Source organism: Chrysoperla carnea, chromosome 3, assembly GCF_905475395.1.
Source record: "Chrysoperla carnea chromosome 3, inChrCarn1.1, whole genome shotgun sequence".
In the NCBI taxonomy this organism is placed as follows: Eukaryota; Metazoa; Arthropoda; class Insecta; order Neuroptera; family Chrysopidae; genus Chrysoperla; species Chrysoperla carnea.
Genome location: NC_058339.1, coordinates 60,513,623 through 60,536,268, shown reverse-complemented (window position 1 = coordinate 60,536,268; position 22,646 = coordinate 60,513,623). Strand labels below are relative to the sequence as shown.

At 26.8% G+C, this 22,646-nt stretch overlaps 1 protein-coding gene across 1 annotated transcript in view; it reads right to left on the bottom strand.

Moving 5' to 3' along the window:
• Nucleotides 1–13,009, bottom strand: part of LOC123296151 (homeobox protein unc-4-like) — a 132,782-nt gene extending 119,773 nt beyond the window's left edge. Inside the window, exon 1 of the mRNA XM_044877613.1 lies at nt 12,601–13,009. Coding sequence (XP_044733548.1) covers nt 12,601–13,009 — 409 coding nt within the window. The remainder of the gene's footprint in view (nt 1–12,600) is intronic.
• Nucleotides 13,010–22,646: the final 9,637 nt, after the last annotated feature.

The following is a 22,646-nucleotide window of genomic DNA, read 5'->3' as shown; positions in this document are numbered from 1 at the left end:
AGATTTATAATTCCTGCTCAAAAGGCTGAATTTCGTAGGATTCTACATCTATACTTTCCCCCCTCGAATTTTTTTTTTTTTAAATTTTTATATTCTATACTTTACAAATTCAAATTTTACTTTAATAAATTTTTTTTAAACACTCCCTCTTTAATCTTTTATTTGGAAAATATTAATTTTGTCCACAAATTTATATTCTCAACAGATTTGGTTCTAGAATAAAATGCAAAATATTTTACTATATCTGTTTTACTTTTATCTGTGCTCACAGTCAAACGGGAAAAGAACAAAACAAACAAAACAAAAAAAAATTAAATTAACAAAACTGACCAAAGAAGTCTAACCAAACCCCAAAATTTTGGTAATCAATACCTATTAATTAGAGGAGTCACATTCACTTAGTGAAATTTAAGATTTCCTTGTTGTATCATCATTAGATATCTTTTCTTTTTTTTATAAAATATAATAAATTTTGTATGTTTAAAAAAATAAATTAGGCAAATGCCACCATAAAAATCATCCGAAAAAAGTGTACCTACATTAACTTTTCGGATCTACAGTTACAATCATATAATTATCGAAAACAAACAACGACATAAAATCACCTAATGATAGCACACTTTAACCAGTTTTTTTTTTCTGTTTAAAAACATTTGTTATAAAGATGTACAAACCGTACAACATTTTGACAACTTATTTAATGTATAACAACTGTATACATAAAAAAGTTTCCAATCTACCTATATATTTAATTTTATAAATCTATTATGCGATTAGATACAGTAACATTTAAAAAATATAAATTTCTTTGTATTCCATAATAAAAATAGACATTTTAATTAAAAATTTTATGCGTCAATTTAGTATGGTTATGGTCTTATATCTATATATATGTAGACTTTTAGATTGGGCGATTTTAACAGAAAAAAAAATTGATATATAATCCTCAGTAATATTCACAATAGAAATATTTTCTAATTCGAGAAATAAAATCGTACCGTGTTGCTAATACAGAAGGCTAAAAATAGCAATTTTATCACTTTTTTTCACTGAGTTTTCTTTTTTGGTAAACCATTGAGACGAATTTCCATAGGAACATTATTATTTTTAAAAGAACAAACAATTTTCGGTCATAGTATTTTTCCGTAAACTTCTTTGCGTAAGAGATCTTTTCGATTTAAGAAAAATCGATTTTTTTTGCATTTTTGTATTATTTGCATTATGTGTTTTTAAAATACACTCCAAGAATTAAATAATCAAAATTCGGTTTTTTTCGAAATTATAAATAATATAAGTTTATTATTTCAAAACAAATATAATCAGCGTGTTATTTAATGTGCGTTTAAACATTAAACAAAGAAATCCACCAATCGCTGACTAATGATAGGTATAAGTATATTGACAATATACATAAATAACTTGAAATGTGTTTTCTTCAAAATGTGGTTTTATAAAACGGTTCCTACGATTCTGAAAAAAATATTTGATCTATTTAAATATTTGTACAACTTGTTGAAAATAGTTAAAACCAGTCGCCAAACGTTGAAACACTGTCAAAAAAATTATTAAAACCCATTTTTTTTTACAAAAACATGACAAATTTTGAGATTTTGTGACTAGAAGAGACTTTTTTGGTGGAAACCCAATGCAAAAATTTTATTTTTCTCACCGAATTAATTAGATTTACTTAAAAATGCATCGAACAAAAAATCTTTGTTATTCTATGTAAAATAACGTTGCAATAAAAATTATTCACTATCTCTAACTATTTTCGAACATGAACTATTTGTAACCCCTCTAGAAAATATCCCTATTTTGAGTACTGCCATTTTTTCAGTTGAAATTGCCCGATCTATTAACTAAAATAATTATTGAGGGTTTGTGGTATATTTCTACACAAACACACACAAATAACCCAAAACCATCATAATTATCTTATACCCATCAAAGTCTTTTAAAAAATATATTCAGTGTCTAGTTACACGCTAGCATCAAATAATAAACTCTTTGAAACTTCTCTTTGTTTTTGATTGGGCTAGATTGCAGTGCCTATTTGCTTGGAATTTTGATACCCGAAGAAGGGATCTCCACATAGGCAATAATCAGTTTTTGTAACCGTTCAAGAACAACAAAATATATTTGATTTCAAAGCATGTCTGATTTATGTGTCAGCTTTCAGAGCAAGGACGTTACGAAAGAACAAAATAGATGAGTCATCGTATTATTCTCTTCTCCTTTTCCTTCTCCTCACTGTTTTCTGTAACTCATGTTTTCTATCCCAGTCAGTCCTGCCTGTTACCAAATCACGTACAGAGGCTGTGAGAAATAAGATACAATTTTCAAAATACTTCAACGTTCATCTTCTATGCATCTTCTTTTTATCTTATAAGCGAATTTTTGTCTTGATTGCTTTACCGATACTTAAATAACTAAAACGACTTTTATGAAAATTACGTAAAAATCTGAAACAATTGCCATAATATGGTACTTTTGACTCATCTGGGTTTTGATATAGACTATATAGACTAAGACTAAACATGGCGTCGTTGTCTTAATTTGAGCAACCTTACATAACTACGCCGATTATTTAAAGAACAAATTATTCTAGTTATAAACACCCGCCTGTCTGTCAATTGTGAGAAATAATTATCTCGCTAGCATGTGAAAATATACTCTTTCTTGATACTTTAAAATATTTTTTAAAGAAGACTCTCCAATTATGTATAGTAGTTTTAAAAAACTCTTGACCGCAGAGCAAATTTTATGACAACATAATCATATAATATATGTTAATTAAGTGATCCATATGTTTCACGACTATGTACAAAGTTCGGTAAACAAAAAAAAACCGTTTCATTAGATTACTTTTTGTTTTTTCTTACTTTTAATCGTGCATACGATATTTACTTGCATCATGGCCTCTCGATTATAATTGATGTTTTTAATTTGATACATACAAGCGTAAACTAAATATTGACAAATATCTTGTCTAGTAATCTTAATTAAAGAGAATTGAAAAAAATACACTCGAACCCGGACTTCTTGGTAGGGCGCTTGACACGAATCCAAGAAGTCCGGGTTCGAGTCCTGGTTCGAGTGTATTTTTTTCAATTCTCTTTAATTAAGATTACTAGGCAAGATATTTCAATATTTAGTTTACGCCTGTATGTATCATATTAAAAATATCAATTATAATCGAGAGACCATGATGTAAATAAATATCGTGTGCATGAATAAAAGTAAACAAAAACAAAAAGTAATAATAATAAATAAGTGGATAAACAAAGTAAAAAATTCAATGAGTTAAAAAATGCAGTCGTCTAGAACTCGAATAGCCTAATTGATAGGGCGCTTGACATGAATCTAAGAAGTCCGGGTTCGAGTCCTGGTTCGAGTGTATTTTTTTCAATTCTCTTGAATTAAGTTTCATTAGATCTTGTCGGATAATATTCAAAATTTATAGTATAGTTAATTCTATCAAAATGAAAAAAAAAATCAATGTTTAATCTGATTATTATTTCTAATTCATTAATCAAAAAGCGTTTTAAATGCTTGTTATAAGAAACTTTCCACAAATATTTTTCTCACTCTATTGAAAGTGCGTAATTTTTGACAGTTAAAAAACTATTAAAAAATGTAATAAAATATTTGGCTAAATTTCAATAAAATAATTTAAATCCTCATGTAAGTCTGTCATCAAATTCTTAAGCTTAAATTTTATACACTTACATAAAAAAAAAAACAAAATTTTATTGCATTTTAATTATATAAATTATTACATATAAATTTTAAATAATTTGTTTCAAAAATTTGATTTTATTCTATCAAAATATTAAATCAATTTTTTACATATTGTATACGAGCATGCGTTATAATAAATATTATTTAATTTTCATATTAAACTGGTTTTTTTTATCAGTAAATAAGTTTTTATAAATTATTTATTATAACGTCAAGTATGGCAAATACAAAAATAATTTCAAAATTACTTATTGCTAATCTTATTTATATATTTTTTTAATTTTATTTTATTCATCTGTGAATAAATAAGCTCTTTTATTTAAAATTAATATAATAATAATGGCAATTTTTTTATAAAAAGATATCTATATTACCGACATTCGTTCGTTTTTTTTTTTCTTAAATCGATTTCTTTTAAAATTAAAATACCACCTGAGATTTTGAGTCAATGAATTGAATATATTAAAATAATTGTTGTTTTATAATTAAATCAACGAATCAAAAAGTTTCAACAAGAAACATTATTATTTATATATTATGCCTCCTGAATTGCTGTATGTAAGATCATTAATTAAAAGTGTGATCGGCAAGTGTATAAAAATATGAATCTTAGACAAGTTTTCTACAACACAAGGTAGATATATATATTTAAATCTACCATAACAATTGTAAAATCTTCTACAATTTTAATCCAAAAATGATTTAATTCAAGATTTTTTTAGGTATTCCGAACGGAATATTATTAATTTTATGTCATTTTTTCCAAAATAGCTACCACACAAGTACAATCAGATAATATCAAAACGAGGTGAAATGTGCTCTATTTGAATTTTTTGAATTTTACAATATTAAAAATTGATGTGTTTCAAAAAAATTGAATATCAAAATGAATGAGATTTTATAAAATATATTAAGGTGGTACAATTTTTTATATTTAAAAAAATAAATCGAAATAAATTTATTAAATTTTACGTTTTTTTTGGACAAATATTGGTAAAAATATCAACTCGAAAAAAATTCGAAAATATAGTCGAAACATTATTTATTATTTGTAACGTAATAATTTTTCTATGCTAGGTATACAAACATTTTTAATTTTAGCAAATATTCGTTAAAGTATCCCTTATGTTTAGCTATAGTTTTCCAAAAAAGAAACTGCACGTTACATAATATAAATTCTTTTCTCTAGTTTGTTTACAAATTTTGTATTTCACAAACTTTCAATGTATGATTGTTCTCGTAGAAGCATGCAACTCAATTCTGAAGCAGCTATCTTCAACCGATTGTCTGAAATTTTATATAGACGTTTAGTGTAGATCACAGTGCATTTTTATGGTAAGCATGACCTGATTTTCCCATCGCTGCCACATAGTCATGTATGAGTGACGTATAGAAATAATTATTTTCTGCTTTTTAAAATAAAAGTGTTTTACAAAAAATACTTTTTACTTAAACAAAAATTTTTAATTAAATTTTTATTTGAATTTAGATATGAGAATTGTATTCAATTTTTCCAGTAGCCTCTACACTTCAAACTCTAAAATTCAAATTTATTAAGTTTAATATAGTTCAAAAAGAGATTTTCAGTTTCATTTTTCACAAAGTTATATTTAGACACACATTTCTAAGCTCAAAGCAACAATTTTATTTGTTATAAAAAATTATCTAAAGATATGCATACAATTTCCGGGATAAAAATATTAATAAACTATTTAACTTCCAACAAAGTCAATTATAATAAAAAATCAATCAATTTTATTTCATAATTTTTTATTTCATCCATAGATAAACGATGACTCAATTTTAATTACCTTTAAAGTCAAGGTAGCAACACATATATATAATATCTAATATTTTTGGTGATTTTCATATTTTGTTTACAAATCGATAATAACATAATAATATTTCAACCCTAAAACATGACCATGTAGCGTTAAATATAAAAGTGTGATGGGATATAAAGATATTAATATCAAGGGCTTTACATTAAAGATGTCCGAACTTTAACTCAAACACTTTATGTATGATATACCATTCAAAAAAAAAAAATGTCCAGAGTATATAAGCAATCTTTGTAATTTGTGTTTTATATTTATAATTTGATACTATTTGATACTAAAAATGGTAAGAAAAACTTCCCAGGGCAGCGCAGAGAAAATCGCCATACAACATTATTACATGAAATTTGAACAATGCATGGAAATAGTTTTATTTGCTATTAATCACTTACTACTTAATTTTACTGACCCAAATCGTCAGTCTTAATGGAATATAATAATTCATCGTTAAAATATTGGTTCAGAAAATTATCAAAAAGGTATTTCGATACCGAAAAATAAAAATGATCCTTGTATACTTCTTTTGTGAACGATTCATATCGATTCCCTGAACGGTTTATGAGAAATTAAAAAAAGACCTATACAAGGGTGATTAATTGATAAACACATTTTTTAATTTTTGTTATCATTTTAATTTCCACTCTTTAATTTAGATATTTCGATGCCGAAAATGAAAATGATAATAAGATTTAATGAATAAATGATAAAATTTGCAATTTTGTTTATCAATTAATCATCGCTTATCAAAAATTTATATCGATTCTTTGTGTTGTTTAGAAGAAATTACCTATCAAAATCAGTGTTTTTACTAAAATAGCTTTTCCCTTTTATGCACAGTTCCTAACTTTGATATGATTTTAAAGCTTAAAACTTGAGGAATATTGAAAAAATTGTTTATATCAATGGTAATATTTTTAAAAGTACTTATTGACTAAAAACCAACATTTATTACTTCTTCATATACCACCATATAAATTTAATTTATCATTAATCGTTAGGCTGTTTTTAATAATTAATTTATCGTTAATCGTACAAAGATTGAAATTTGTACAAAATTCGGATTAAATAAAAATTAATTGACACATAAAATTTCGGTTTTTCAGTTTTTTGGTAACACTTTTGGTTTGGTATGGAAACGCCTTAAAAGTACATATGCATAATGCCATCGATGATATCCAACCGGATCTTTTCGGTTATATAATCGAAATATTGCTCTTTACGTATATGTTCCGCTCAGCGAAGCCGCATGTTTCATTGGGCGAAAATAATTACGTAAGAAATTGTATAAGTCATTTTAAATTAAAATTCAGACATTCTTAATGTAAAATCCTTTACATATAAAAATTATTAATATACAACTCTATTTAGTAATAAATTATATATTATTTAGTGTGTTATAGGTAAAATATAATTATTTAATAGATACATAATAATAAAAACAAAACATTCGAAACGGAAACAGATGCCTTTAGAGCAAAAAGGGATGACTCGTTGATTGTTATTCTTAGGTATAAACGTACTGAATCTATCGGGGAAAAAATAGTATAACTACTCCGCCTCATATCAAATTTATAACAAGTAAGAATAACAATTGGTCTCTTATCAATTTTATTTAATACTCTAGTTAAACGGTTGATTTATTTAGTGTTTTTTTTTTTTTTTTTTTTTTTTTTTTTTTTGAAAACATTAATTTTCACACCAAAGTTGTTTTGTGTGTTTTAAGTTATTTAATTGCAGATTATTTTTATATTTTTTATTTCAAATTAAGATCGGAACTTAACTTTACCCCAAATAACAAAGTAGCAGAATAAATTCGATTTCTGAATGAAAATAAAATTATATATAAAAAAAAAAATTATATACCTTTCTAACACAATTTTACTCACTTAAGACTTCAAATATTATACAAATCTTGCAATGGACTTTTCACTTATTTCTAACTATAATAAAAATATTAATTCATTATTTGATGGAAGCGATGGGAAAATATTTGATTGTGTATTCAACTTGAAGTAGTATTTGATTTAAACGGTTTTTATTCTTTCTAAATTACATATAATACGCTTTGATTAGAATATAGACTAAAAAGTACGAAATAGTGTTCTTAATAGTTGTTTTGAAAATTTGATTACACTTCAAACGAAAATAATCGAACGATCAAACGCTTCATACCACAATTTTTGTTGTAATAAAAGTGTGTTCGCTTTGTGTTTTAAACTGTAATTCAATTAAAGCCCTTCATGGCCTTTTTGCCAACAAATCATTGGGTTTCACATCAACAAATTTGGATTAAAAAAAAAAATTAATAGCATTTAAATACAAAATGCTAATGAAAATTAAATATGAAGTAATTTTGAGGAAAACTATGCCCATATCTTACACATAAGTTTAATACCTAGTAAAAATAAAGCCATATTTTCTAGTTAAATGTAAAAGGCAATATTAAATTTTTTACCATTTTGACCAAAGGTAGCGTTTTGTGTTTTGTAATAAAAAATGCCTGTAATTATTTTAAAAGTGATAAACAATAAACATATGATAATATTATTTCACATTTATGATTGAAATGTTATAAATTTTTCGCTTTCTAGTACAAAATACATAACAGGTTGCCAGAGTTATATTTTACTGCCTATTTCCTTGAAATTCTTAAACACAACCTTGACAGTTATATCTTAAATTTCTGTCTTTGATATAAAATGAGTTTCCATTCGTTCCGTGTATACATATATTAATGAAAAAACCATCTTATCTTTGCAAAACTTTTAACGGACCTTAGTCCAAAACTATTGTTATAATTAATGAAAATGTTAAAAAACGTTTAGGGTAAAGTCTAAGGAAAACTAACTCAATGAATCAGTTAAAGGTAAATTTACCATTGGAATTTTTAGAAGAAGAAAAATTGCATATAAGGTTTCGAATCCTAGCCATCTCGTGGAAAAACTAAATAAGAACTTTAAGAAGTACCCAACGTCAGAATGGAATGAAAGAATTACGAAAAATAAACTATATGCATATAGGTGTGTAAGTTTTATAAACATAAATACCATAAATGCATTCACCGACGGCACAAAATACTTTTGTTCTAAATGCTTGTACCTACATCTCTTTTTAGTTTCAAAATATTTCCCACTTACCCGAAAATATTTTTTAAACGATTATTTCTACCGAAAAAATTATAAAATACATAATGTTATTTATTATTATTTTACAGTAAATTTTCATATTTACAATTATATAACTGCAATTATATATTTTTTTTTCTAAATTATTTCTCCAATTATATTTCGAAACAGATATATCTGCCATATGTTAAATTGTTATAAAGGTGTTGGATCGTAACCAAAATATTTTTTTACAAAATATGTGAAAAAATCAAACTTTTTGAGAAACACGAATATAAAATTATTATTTTTTATCAAATTGATACAGGTAAAAAAAAGTTATTATTGAAACAAAAAAATTTTGGTACCTCTCATAATAAGTTTAAGGAATACAAATTGCAAGTAATTTTTTCTTCTTATGAAAAATGAATTAGATTTCATAAAAATTTTCAAGTCAAAATGTTTATGCCGAAGTTTTTTGAGTTATTTATACAGCCAAATATGTTGATTCGGTTTTACATCGCACAAAATAATGCTTCTAGTAAGACAAATTAAATACGTGATTTATCTTCAACCAATAAAACGATCCACATTAAGAGTACTATATTTATCTAATTTTAACTATTATTTAAATAATCAAAAAAACGAGAAATCAAGGAAGGAAAACATGATATTTTCTTGATTCAAGAAAAAATTCACTAATTATACTTTAATTTTGAGGCTGTTAAATAATTTCTTTCTTGAATTAAGTATTGAGATCATTGACTCAAGATATATTTACTTGTTATAAGAACAACAACAGCCAATGAAACGCGTTTATTTGGTCCAAAAAAATTGACTACTGTACAAACTGCACTAGTTTTGAAAATTTTTTTGGAAAAAACACATCTGAGATTTTTACAAAAGAATTTTCTAATTCAAAAGTTGATAACTTAGTTTGGGTAAAATTTACCATAACATTATTAACATGATTCATTTACAAAAATCGCTCAATAATTAAAAAAAAAATTTAATTGAATGTTTCCTATTTCAAGGATAAAGAATTAAAAATTATTTCATGAACCTTCAAATATTTTAATCCACATCTACCCTCAAATTTCAGACTTTATAGGTAGGTAAACGCCTGATTGAGTCTAATATACTAATTTGCATGATAATATAAAATTTAAATCGTTACACTCTCAATGACAATTTTACACATTCATAAATCGTTAAAAAATAAAACCCCACAAAGTGTACAAAATGAACCCTCACAAAACACGCATTTAATTATTGTTTGTTTTTTAATGTGCTAAATATAACCATTTTTTATTGCAAAAAATTAATGAATAATAATTTTTATTAACCTTTTAATTTCATTTTTTTAAATTATGAAATAAATATAATTGTAAAAAATAACTATAAAATTTGATGTAAAAAATTGTCGATTATTTTAAATTACTCTGCACTCAGTTTCTATCCATATCAATAACAATTATTTTGATTTATGTAACTTTGTCACCAAAGAGATATGAGGACCACTCCAATTTTTTGATTTTAATCACCTAAAAACTAGAGCAATATTTTGATTCTTTGATAATTCTTCAAGCATTTGATATGGCGTATAGAATAACAAATATATAAAAACTATATAGGTACCATCGAAATTAGAAAATGATTACTGCTGATAGTTTGCAAAAACCGCGAAGTTAGAGCTTTAAGAACATTAGAAAATATAAAAATCTAGGGAAATACATTCCCGGAATCTGACAGTTGCAGTATAATACTTTAGCAATTATTTATGTTAAGACTACTACTATTTCACATATAGTTATTCTCGAAAAATAATTGAACCTGGATCACACAAAATCAAAAGTATTCATTCTAAAATTCAGATTAATTCGTTCAAAAAATCTTAAAATGAAAGTTAATTTTAAAGGAAAATGAAGAAGCTTATAAATGATTTATTGGGATTTCTTGCATATAAGTTTTTGCATCCATAAAACGTTCATCAATCCTCGGCTCAGAGCCGTACGGCTTCTACGAGGTTTTAATTCAAAAGTTCGGATAACCACTATTCAAATTTTTTCGTTAGAAAATTTTGGAAGTAAAATATGTTATTCTTGCATCCTTTAAGTGCATAAAAGATATCAACAAAAGTGTTTTATTAAAACTTGTATTTCATTTCTTTCAAAGAAGCCAATTTAAAAAATATGGTGGAAGCGCAAATAAATACATGATAATACACATTATTAAAAATTAATGACTTATTTATTATTTATGTGTATTTATTACAATTTGTATTCAAATTTAAACGTCAAAGTCTTTCAATTATTATTGGTGTCTTTTTGAGACAAGGGCGTAAACTACAGAGGGAATAAATATATTCATGTTCTATATCAAAACATTCATGCTAAATATATTCCTGCACTAAATATCTTTACAGGAAACCGAATGAAGCTTCCATTTATGGCCGTAAATTTAGGCATTCTTTTGGTTATTATTTCGTGTGTTTAAATTTTAAATGTGCTCTTTTAAAGCTTAGCTACTACTTACAATAATTTTAAATTTTATTATTACTTTTAGTAGAGTGTTTTATTTCTGTTGCTATTTTTTAAAACCATAGAGAGTATTTTATAAAGAAGCTCTATAAAGTTCGTCGTTTAAAAAAATTATAAGCTTCAAACTGAGCTTGAGACAATATAAAAAATGATGGAAGCTCCAAAAAAACTAGTATATGAAAAACACTTGAAGTTTTACTTCCTGTAGTATAGGTACTCATAATGGAAAAAATGATATAACATGGGAAAATGATTTATGCTATCTAAATAATTCGAGTTATTTTAATCAGCTATAGTAATAATTGTTTTTAAATCGTTGTGTAAAATGATTTAAAAATAATTTTTTTAACTCATAAAATACATTGTACAGGTAGTTAACGCAGAGGTCTTAAAAACAAAAAAATGACCTTTTTGGAGTTGAATTGAGAGGTAGATTCAATTATATATCCATGGGTTCCGTAAACTATTATTAAATATCTATCTACTTAATGCCTATAATTTAAAAAACAAAGTCCATAAAAAAGTAATTATAAAGAAGTATAAATGGTTATTCGCATCGTCGCAGTAAAAAAATGGTTACTGAAGAGTAAATTAAAACTAAGATTGTCCAGAAATAAATTTCACCATATCAATTTATTTTCATTGATTCTCGCTAAGTTTTTGTCTAAATTGATTTTTCACTATGGCCATGGCATTGATAGTCAATGATATTCAAAGAAAGCTTTGCCATTTTAAAGTAGTGTACGGAATATATTTGAAAAAACGGAATAGGTGAAATAGAATAGAGACGAAATGTGAGACTTACAGAAGACGATAATAGATTTTCTAAAATATTCTACCTACATTTTTGAAGTCCAAAATAGGAATTGAATATTAAATTTTCTTATTCTTGGATCTAGCAAATTCCAAACCCAGTATTCTAAGAATTACAAAATGATTTTTTAACGAACAAAATAACAAAGCCATTAAGACTTAAAAAAAAGGATATTTTAATTTTATATGAATTTTTAATTAATGACATTTTGACGTTTTGAAGGTCTGCTCCTTAATTATGTTATTAATTTATAACTTAAATTTCCCGATTTAAAACGCAATTAATGGCTTGCAATTAAATTCAAAATGTAAATTTGAAGTAGAAAATTTGTAAAGTTAGCGTAAAAAAAATTTTAATATCTTGAAACAGCTTATATTTGGTAAACATAAACATCAATCAAACTTCTTGTTTGCTTAGCGATTCTCGATTATAATAAGCTTGTCCAACATTTTGTTTTTGAATCTTTAATAAGATCATCGAGAAAACTATGTTTCCATTAAAAAAAACTATACTTCATAAATTTTTTAGCCATTAAAATAGGTGAAGATTAAGAATGCTCTCACCTCGAGGACAATGTGTTTCACTACCACTATCTTCACTAGGTGGACCTGGTGCTGTATGCATTCGAGATGCAGCCAACATTTGTTGATGGTATGCTGCACCCGCCGCTAAAATAACCCCACGATTATGTCCTGACGCATTTGCATTAGGCATTATACCACGTAATGGTCCAAACATTGCACCCGCGGCACTTCCGGACGGGGCACCACCTATACCCGCTGCAAATAAACTTGCTGCTGCCGCCGGAAAATGATGTAATAATGGTGCCCATGGAGGTGGCACCCCACCTGCACCACCATTACGATTATGTGCACCACCGGCTGAAGCTGCGGCCCGTGCATTCATTGCCGCCGCTGCATATAATTGCAATGCCGGTGGCGGTAATGATAATGCTGGATTCTCTAATACCATCTTCATTTATAATTTTAATATTTTTTAAGTCTTAAAAATATTTTCGTATTGTATTCTAATTTTTCATTTTCTTAGAATGTTCCCGTCGTCAAATCAGCATCCAAGAATATCACACAATTCAAACTGTTTAAAAACACCATAATTATTCCCAAAAAATATAAAATCACTTTTCACATCACATATCACTTTTTTTTGAAAATGATTATCACGTCTATAAACTTCACACTACAAAACAATTGAATATTTGTTCAGAGTTTAATATAATAATGTCTGGTGTGTTATCTATGGTATGTTAGTTAGTACGGACAACAACCAACATTAAACTAATAATATGTTTATTTTGTTTTAAGTTTTGGCGCAATTGTTAACAATCACTGAAATATTCAATCACTAAAAACAATCGCACATACAACACCACTGGTAGTAGTTAAAATTCAATAAGCATCACTGCATATTCAATTTAAAACAAAATCACTGAGACTGAAATGTATGTATTGTGTAGTAACGTTGTACAAAAAGAAAAAGAACGAATATGAGATAGATACAATATAATTACATATAAATAAAACAAAGATAGATGGATGAAAACATACACCAACAAACCAAAATTACACACAAATAGTGTGTAATAATCATAAAATATATTATGGTGTGTTGTGTGTTGTTTAGGAGCGTGTAGGAGTGTTGTAACACAACTGCACAACTGGTTACATTGAGAATTTTCTACATAGCACCGCAGCAATAGGCGTATACCAACAACGTTTATTGGTTGATATGAAAGCGGCCTTCTATTATTTAAGGCGGAGTAGACACCAAACAAAACACCACAGCTATTACGATGCACTTTTTACACAATATCATGTGGAATTAATAAATATTCTCGGTGAAGTGATATTTAATATAACTATGTATGTAATATACACATACACATATTTCATTATTTGTAGTATAACTTTCATTTTATTGGATAAGTTTTTAAAGGTACTTCTTTTTTTTTTACTTTATTTATACATCTCTCTATCAAATTAGTTATTATATTAAGTTATATAGGCAGAGGCAGTCAGCCTCCCATCTACATCAATATCATAACTCTATAGCACTTACATTACACATACTTCGATATACGTATAAGTATATCTTATTCTTTTTATGATTTTATACAAAAAAACAAATGAATGTGTACGGTGTTGCTGCTTGTTGCTACATTCAACATATTACAATATATCTTTCTTTGTTTAATAAATAAATAATGATATATTTGATATTTTAATTTTTTGATGTAATAATATTTTCCCTCAATATTTATTATATTTGTCATAAAAGATTTAAATATATTACAATTATTATTAATTGCATTTTTATATTATTTTGTATATTTATTTATTTATTTATATATTTCTAGATTTTTTTTTATAAATTATTTTTTATTTTATGTATATTTATTTATTTCTATTAATCGATAAAAAATTATTATTATTAACTCATTCATATATTGTATGTGTATTTAAGTTTTTAAAAATTATATATTATTAAGTATCTATTTATTTTTTATTATGTCAACGGATATGTTTATTTAATATTTTTATTTTTTGAAATATTTTTGTTTCGTTTTGTACATTTATTAATGTTTATGAATATGTTCTTGGGTGATTGTTATGCTATTTTCTTGTAAGGTAGAACTGTGAAATCTTTCTTGGTTTTTCTGTACAGTCTTTTTTTCAAAGGAGTTGCATGTTTGAAATAATAATACGTGATGTTGGTGTTGGCGCAAGGAAGCTGTATAGTATATTGGTTACATTTTTTAATGTAATATTGCTATTATGATATCGATTATCGCCGATTATCGTCTGTATTGTATTCTAAATTTAGCATTTGGAAACAAAAAATTATGCATCTAATGAAAATTATCAGCAATTCCCAAGGTGTCTATTTAGGGACACTACGTTTTATTAATTCCTATAATAAACCAAAAAAATGATGAATTTGAAGAAATTAAGAGTTATTACTACAATATTCCCTACAATAGGTATACATTTACTTTGGTTATGAAGAAGAGTGTGGCTCAAGAAGTTTACTTTTTATCTCGTAGGAAACTTAATTTAGTGGAAAAGAAAGAAAAGCAAGTCGTATCGATTTGAATATACAATTATAATAACAATGCGCTGTTACACTGTCCTATTTCATAATAGTTCGTCAAATACAATACAAATATTGATATAATAAAATTTTGAATTTACAAAAGTTTTTTGGGGGACAAGCTATTATTGTACTTAAAAGTATAAAATAATTTTTCTTATGGATCACTCATACATAACTTTGTAAAAACTGGTCGCGCTCAAATTAACATATCAAGAATGGTTTGGAGTGCCTCAAGCTTTTAAAAAAGTCATGTATGTGTGACTCATAAGAAGGAATATTTTCTACATTTTAGTACAAAAGGTGGTCTCATTTAGTTTCTATTTAAATTTTAAATTTTAAACTAAAAAACGTATGTATATCAAATATGGTGGAAGCGATGGGAAAGTCAGATCATACTTACCAAATTTCAACCCGATAGCTTCAGTGGAATTGGATGAAATAATGGTTGCAAAATTCTAGAACATACATACAAGTGAAGTTAAGTAAAAGATTTTGAAAAGTGCCTATCGTAATTTTACAAAATAATACAAAGTATAATTAGAGGAGTAGTAATTTTACACGTGTGTAAAAGTAAGTGTTACGTAAATTTAATGATAACACAAATCAAAAAAGCACGTATGCAATTTTTCTCTTGATTTACTAATTTTTTCCTTTTGGAACAATAATTGAAAAGGAAGAAAAAAATATTTTTGGAGCTAGAATTTATTTGTGAGAAAAAATATTTTTTGTATGCCCAGAAAATTTCGCCATTCTTTTAATATTCTTCAGACAAGAAAAGCTTTTTCTCTGTGAATTTAACTTTAGTATCATACCTATATAGGTGTAATAGTAAAGTTACATGCAAAGTAGATATTATATCATAGTGATTTAGTTTTTATTTTGGTAAAACGATTTCTATGAAACAGTAAATTCAATTTATAAAACTTTTTAAAACGGATATCTGTAAACATTTTTAAGTGCAACATTAAAACAAATATTATGAAAAAAATACATATAAAAACAATTGAAAATGTATTTATCAATCACAATAAAAACTATTTAATATTATATTGATAATAAAAAACAAAACTGTGATGTTGGTACTTAACTTAAATAATAAAATAACTATACAGTTGTTAGTTTTAATAAATAATAATCGATCGTTATAACTGATATAGATAACAATTTGATTATTATTGTTATAATAAAGTATCTAATTTTTATTTACAACGAATGTCATATAGGTACAAATCAATTTTATATCGACATATACACAAGTATTATGTCCTTGTTTTTCAAATGCCCTGCCATCTGGTGTTATTTATTGGGGTTATCGAGTTTCACAAGGACAGTTGCTCCACGAATATTACGACTCAATCTTCCATCTTCCATCTCGCAAATTTTTAACAAAAGTCACATTCAATGGGCACGACTTCGAATTAATTTAACAGTCAAAACTGATTTTAAGAACGAAATAGAAAGTTCCAACCGATTCTCTGGCCGATACATCGGCTAAAACGACCAACGCATCTACATACCTACTTTAAGCATATTTAAAAAGAAATATTTCTATTTGGAACCTTAGAAACTCCATTTTGAGTCAATAACGAATGTCGGTTATAACGACCATAATTAGTGTTTGATATTATTTAAGCTTTTCTTAAAATAATTTAATTTAATTTTAAATGATTAATTTATTCATATACCATTGATTTTGGGGTTTTAAATATTATACATTAATTGTTTACATAAAAAGTTTCATAAATTTACGATTAGTGTCAACATCCCTATTATCCGGTGGATTAATTGTCATAGAAACATTTTATCTAGACAACTCTCCCCTATGTACTTATACACATTTTATTTGATTGGTACCTGTATTCAAGATGTACGTATTGTTTGTTGTAAAAATTGTAAATATATTTAAATATATTTGATTGTAATTATTTAATTCCTTTCTTTAAATATTTTATCATGTTCATGTCAATTTTAATAAATTATTTAATAGTTAATATACACGTACGAACATAACCTATACAAAATAATAATTACATTTATTTTAAACAGGAGAAGAGTGTAGAACCAGCGATCAAAATTTACATTTATAAGAATTCAAATCCTAGAAAAAAACATCCTAATAGATATGGAGTGAATGTGCAATTTTGATAAAGCACACAATGGTGAATATATTTTATTGTCAACATAAACGAATTTCTAGACAATTTTTAATTAATTTTTACACAAATAAGATTATAATACTTACATTTATGTATTTTGAAAACTATCAGAATGGGAATAGTCTGTGGCTGTAAAGAAAATCATTTTTTTGTGACAATCCGTGTCCTTAATAAAACTGCGAAAACAGGTTTAAACTGTGTTTCAGCGGGCGTATGTAAGAAACCATAGTAATTCGCAACAAAACTGTTCACATCTGTGAATAAAATGTCTAATAAAACTAGGCAACTCTTTAAATTGTTTAATGGTTATTCCAAGATTTAACCGTGCTTTAGACTGCCGTATATGCTGTCGTTAGTGATCTTACCAAAAACAAAAGAAAACAAACAATTGACTGAGTTAATTGCAGAAATACTACATACAGACAGTGTTGATTACGCAATCGTTTGTACTTTACGTCATGTAAGTAAATAAAGATAGCCACTCTTAGATAGCCACACCATAATTGATAATCCCATATAATACATACCATATAAATTGCGCCTAATTTATGCTCTCACGGATAAACAGTGTTGATTACGAAAAAATGTTTCAAACGAAAGATGTTTACATTTCAACTTTTGTTCTATCTCTATCTGTTTACAAGATGGGTTCTACGGACCCCAAGACCCAATATTGACCTATGTTGCTTATTTACGAACTCGACCTCAATTTTATGTCTTGAGTACCCTACAAAAATTTCAGCTTGATATATTTTTTCGATTTTGAGTTTTCGTGTTGACAGACAGACGAACAGACAGATAGACAGACGTGCAGACAACCGAGAAAGGACTAATTAGGTGATTTTATGAACACTTATACCAAAATTTTGTTGGTAGCATCAATATTTTAAAGGATTACAAATTTGGCACTAAACTTAATATACTTTGATATATTTCATCTATACTTGGTATAAAAATTATTAAGCGATTAAAAATAAATTATATCCATGGTACTACACATTACCCTACCTAAATACATACGCATATTTATTTATTCATGAATAAATAATTGATCAATATGTCAAATTAATATAATATAATATTATTAATATGATTACGTAGGTTGTGTTTGTTGGTTTGGTTGATTGGTTATAGGTTATAACTATTTATTATTTATTTATTAAATAAATGTGGATTTGTAAATTTAATTTATCAAAATATCAACAGACGTTTGCTGCGTTGATTTAAAAAAAAATTACATATTATATTATGGATTTATTATACTAATCGAATATAAACATATAATTTCAAGTCTTTTGAAATATATATCTTTTAATTCTTTGAAAATAAATGACAAATGAATTATTAAAAATAAATAAACCAAAAAAAAAAAACTTGCTTTTACTAAGTACTTTTATACATTTTGTCAAATTGCAGCTCACAGACATACTTACTTAGCTTAATTTAAGTACTTACTTAAATATGACGGGGGTAAAACCATATAGTGATAAAACTATCACTTTTCTTGAAATAAAGATTTTGGCATGTGGACAATAAAACGAAGTGATTCTATATAATTTTTTTCCACATTCATTCAAATACCTTTTGTGATTTTTTCCCCCGAGAAGTCACAACATTCTTAAGTACTTCATGAAGAATTGACACTATTCTCCTTGAATAGAAATAATTTAATGCACGATTTTCCATTATTTCAATTTTATAAAAATCATTAATTTCCATAAAATAAATAGTAAAAATTATGAATTTTCACAAAATTTAAAAACATATTTTCTGTATCTTCACACAAATATAAAATATAACTTGGATCACTATGCTTCTACCGTCCTTATATAAATAAAATAAGATACAAATTTATTATTATTGCTATAAGCCTAAAATTGGTGGAAGGGTTGGGAAGTGTCAACTGTGAGACAAAACATAAGGTACATATACATTATAGTTAGATGTAATGGAAAACGTAGTCATTTTACAATTAAATAAAATTGCTGGAGTATCGTTCCGATTATCATCTTTTGCATACGATTTTCGACGATATATTACAAATTACACAAATAATCGTCAAATGCTACCAATTTTTGAGCAAAAATTTGAGAAAAATTACAATATTTGAGTAAAAATTAAATAAAAACGATTTGAACGAAAATTTTGTTTCGGGGCATTCTAAAAATACCCATCAAAACGTCAAATGAACAAGATCAAATGTAATTCGGATCTGTATTACCTAAAATAAACCAAAACCACAAAATGGTTTTTTTTTGCGAATGAATGACAAATTTTTGAAGTGTCGACTACTGAAGTATCGAAATTTTTGAAGTATCGAAACTATTCGCCTTATTGTAAAAAGGACCCCTAACAAACGTCTCAAAACCTAACAAAAACTCAACTTCTTACGTACTTCAAGGTTAGATTGGATAAAAGAAAGTATTTAAATTTAACATCTTGTAAATTTTTGTATATAGAAAATATAATTTAATTCCAATATACGTGATATTAATTCAACATTTAGATTAATATTTCGGTTTAGAATTCAGGTACCAATAATTTATTTAAAGATATACATATAATGTGTTTATCAATCAAATAAATTCAATTCAAGCTATATCTATTCATAGATAATACTTTGTACAGAGAGTTCGTCATAGTTTATAATAGGATGACTTTAAAGATTTCCAAGGAATATAAAATATGAAAATAATAAGAACATCGAACTTAACTTTAAATTACAAAACATAAAATTATTTTGAAAACTGCACAGTACAATGGTCCTAGGACTCTCATTGAAAGTAAGAATGATTGAAGTGGATGTGCAATGTGCTAGTATTCGTACGAGGTTTTTTAACAAAATGGTAGAAGCGATGGGAAGACAAGGAATTTAAGACGAATTATAAAAAAACTTAGAGCATAAATGCTTCACGTTTGACTTTATCCAAACGGAGTATTTGAGGGTGAGTGAATATGTGGCGTGAAAATCTGTGCTTAGCACAATGATTTCTTATGAGAAGCCTCAAAATGTTTCCTATCAATTTAGAATAAATGCTGTATCTGGAAAACGATTTAAAATTTGTTTCAATTTTCGAGATCTGATATAAGAAAACAAGTTATATATGAAAATTAAAAGTGAATATAGTTGGATAAATCAACATTTTTGATAATAAATTTGAAAAATTTTTGCAATGGGATAATTTTTTAAATAGGTTTCTTTTGTTGTAAAAAATACAGAAAAGAAGTTTAATGATCCGTACATCCTTCTGCACGCGGTTTGCGGTTTTTATCTCTACATTGTTTTCTTTGGTGACGCTTTCTTCAATATTTCTGCTTCTATTGATCGAATTGAGACGAATAAACATTGCCTGAACATCGAACCCTGAACATAGCTAAATAACCTAAAAATCTCTGCAAAACCTCAGTAACCTCATATTTTCAACTTTCTCAGACATTTTTTCGAAAAATAGAGGAATTGAGTTACAATTCTGGAACAAGATGTAACCCATGATTATAAAAAAGTGTGGTAAATTTTAGCTCGATATACAACCTCAATTTTGAGAAAATTTTTGGGAAAAATTTCAACAGTTCGTATAGTTCAGGCATATTATCGAACTTTTTTTTAAATTGCAGGTTTTTATGTACTTTCGGATAGTATCAACAGTTTTTTTTTTTCAAAACCTGATTATGAGCCGAAACATTACAAAACAAAAATGCAAAAAACTCCAGATTTGCATCATAACAAGGTACAACAATTGAAAATTTACAATTTTTTTTCAGGTTTAAAAATAAAAATAATTTAAAACCTGGAAAAAAATTCCTAAGTTTATACCTACCTCAGACACGAGGTAGGTTTTGAGCTTTATAAAAACAAGCTTGTACGTTTTCTTCGAATCAATTTTGAGCTGTTTAATAGTTTTTTCGAGAGCTAGATAGCTTTTCTTTCCGCTGTCTCAGTTTTTTGGTGAATATAAAAATACTTAAAAAATGTTAGTATCAAAACTGAAATGTAATTAACCCTGGCCCTCCTACAGCTAGTTCATAAAATCAAAAAAGTTTCGATTTTCATTGTTTTACGAATTCACGTTTATATGTGCGAGTAGAGTCAGATATATAGCAGGTAGGGTAGCTTTAGTAACGATTTGTTATAAATACGATAATCAAATTCACATTAAATTTGTACAAGTATTAGCATATTTATTGTATTAATAGCTTTATTTTATTAGATCATGGTAGGTATATTTAGTAGAGGCATGGTGTAGATATTGTGGTAGACAGATTGGCTGGTTGGTGGCTGACTTTGGCCGTTTGTAACAAGCTCACTTTAATATTATGATGATATACCTAGATATATCGTACATGTTTTGGGCGAGAGACTAATGAAATTGGTCATTGTTTATTAGAAATACTGTTATAATCTATTTGTATAATTCGTTCACCCCAATGTGACATTACTAGCCCTAAAATGTTTAATTTATTATGTCAAAGACTAAAATGGAATGAAAGTTTCCCATTAGTTTTTGCTGCGAATATTACACCTCATATACGGTCTTGTAAGTCATATGAAGCCATGAGAGCCAGAGTGGCCTAACTGCTTTTTTTTTCAATATTGAGCTTTGTATTGGAATCTGCTATAACGGTAAAAGTAATAGTGCAATAGTGGCCTAACATTTATATTTATCTATTTTCACCTATCGAAAATTTAAGAAGTTTAATAGCGTAAGCTCATTCTCTTTTCTCAATACTGCAAACTTCTGTTTCTGCAGTTAGTCCACTCTGGCACTAATGGCCTCATATTAAGAAGGATCTTTTACTGAATTCTATAAGGTTGAGCTAAGTTAATTAAATTTTAGACAGAGATACCTTTAATTCTGTATATATACATTGGCCAATTTGTAATTAAAACCTTAATGTAATTTTTATAAGGACATTTCTCCAGGTTCCATTAATCGGGTAGACTAATTTTCGTAAATTTCAATCCTACTATTTTGTCCCAAAATTTATACATTAATGGCCCATTTGAATGCCTGGGTATTTCATCATAGGGTAAACGACGCAAACCCGTGTTGACTGACACCATTAAAGACATAACCAAACTACAGAACGCCCGAATAGGTATTTTAATCGTGGGACTAACACAGAGGCAAATAAACCTACAGACTCATGCGAGCTCGACTATATTAAAGACATGCCCAACCTGAGAATGTCTGAGTGTTTAGTATCTTTCTAGAACGCCTAAGTATTTCAAACACATAGTTAACACAAAGTACAAAAAACAAACAGGTACGTACTAGCTCCACCTCAACCTTACCCTGTGGTGTTAACAACAGGAATCATCCAATTATCAGAAGGGATGTATT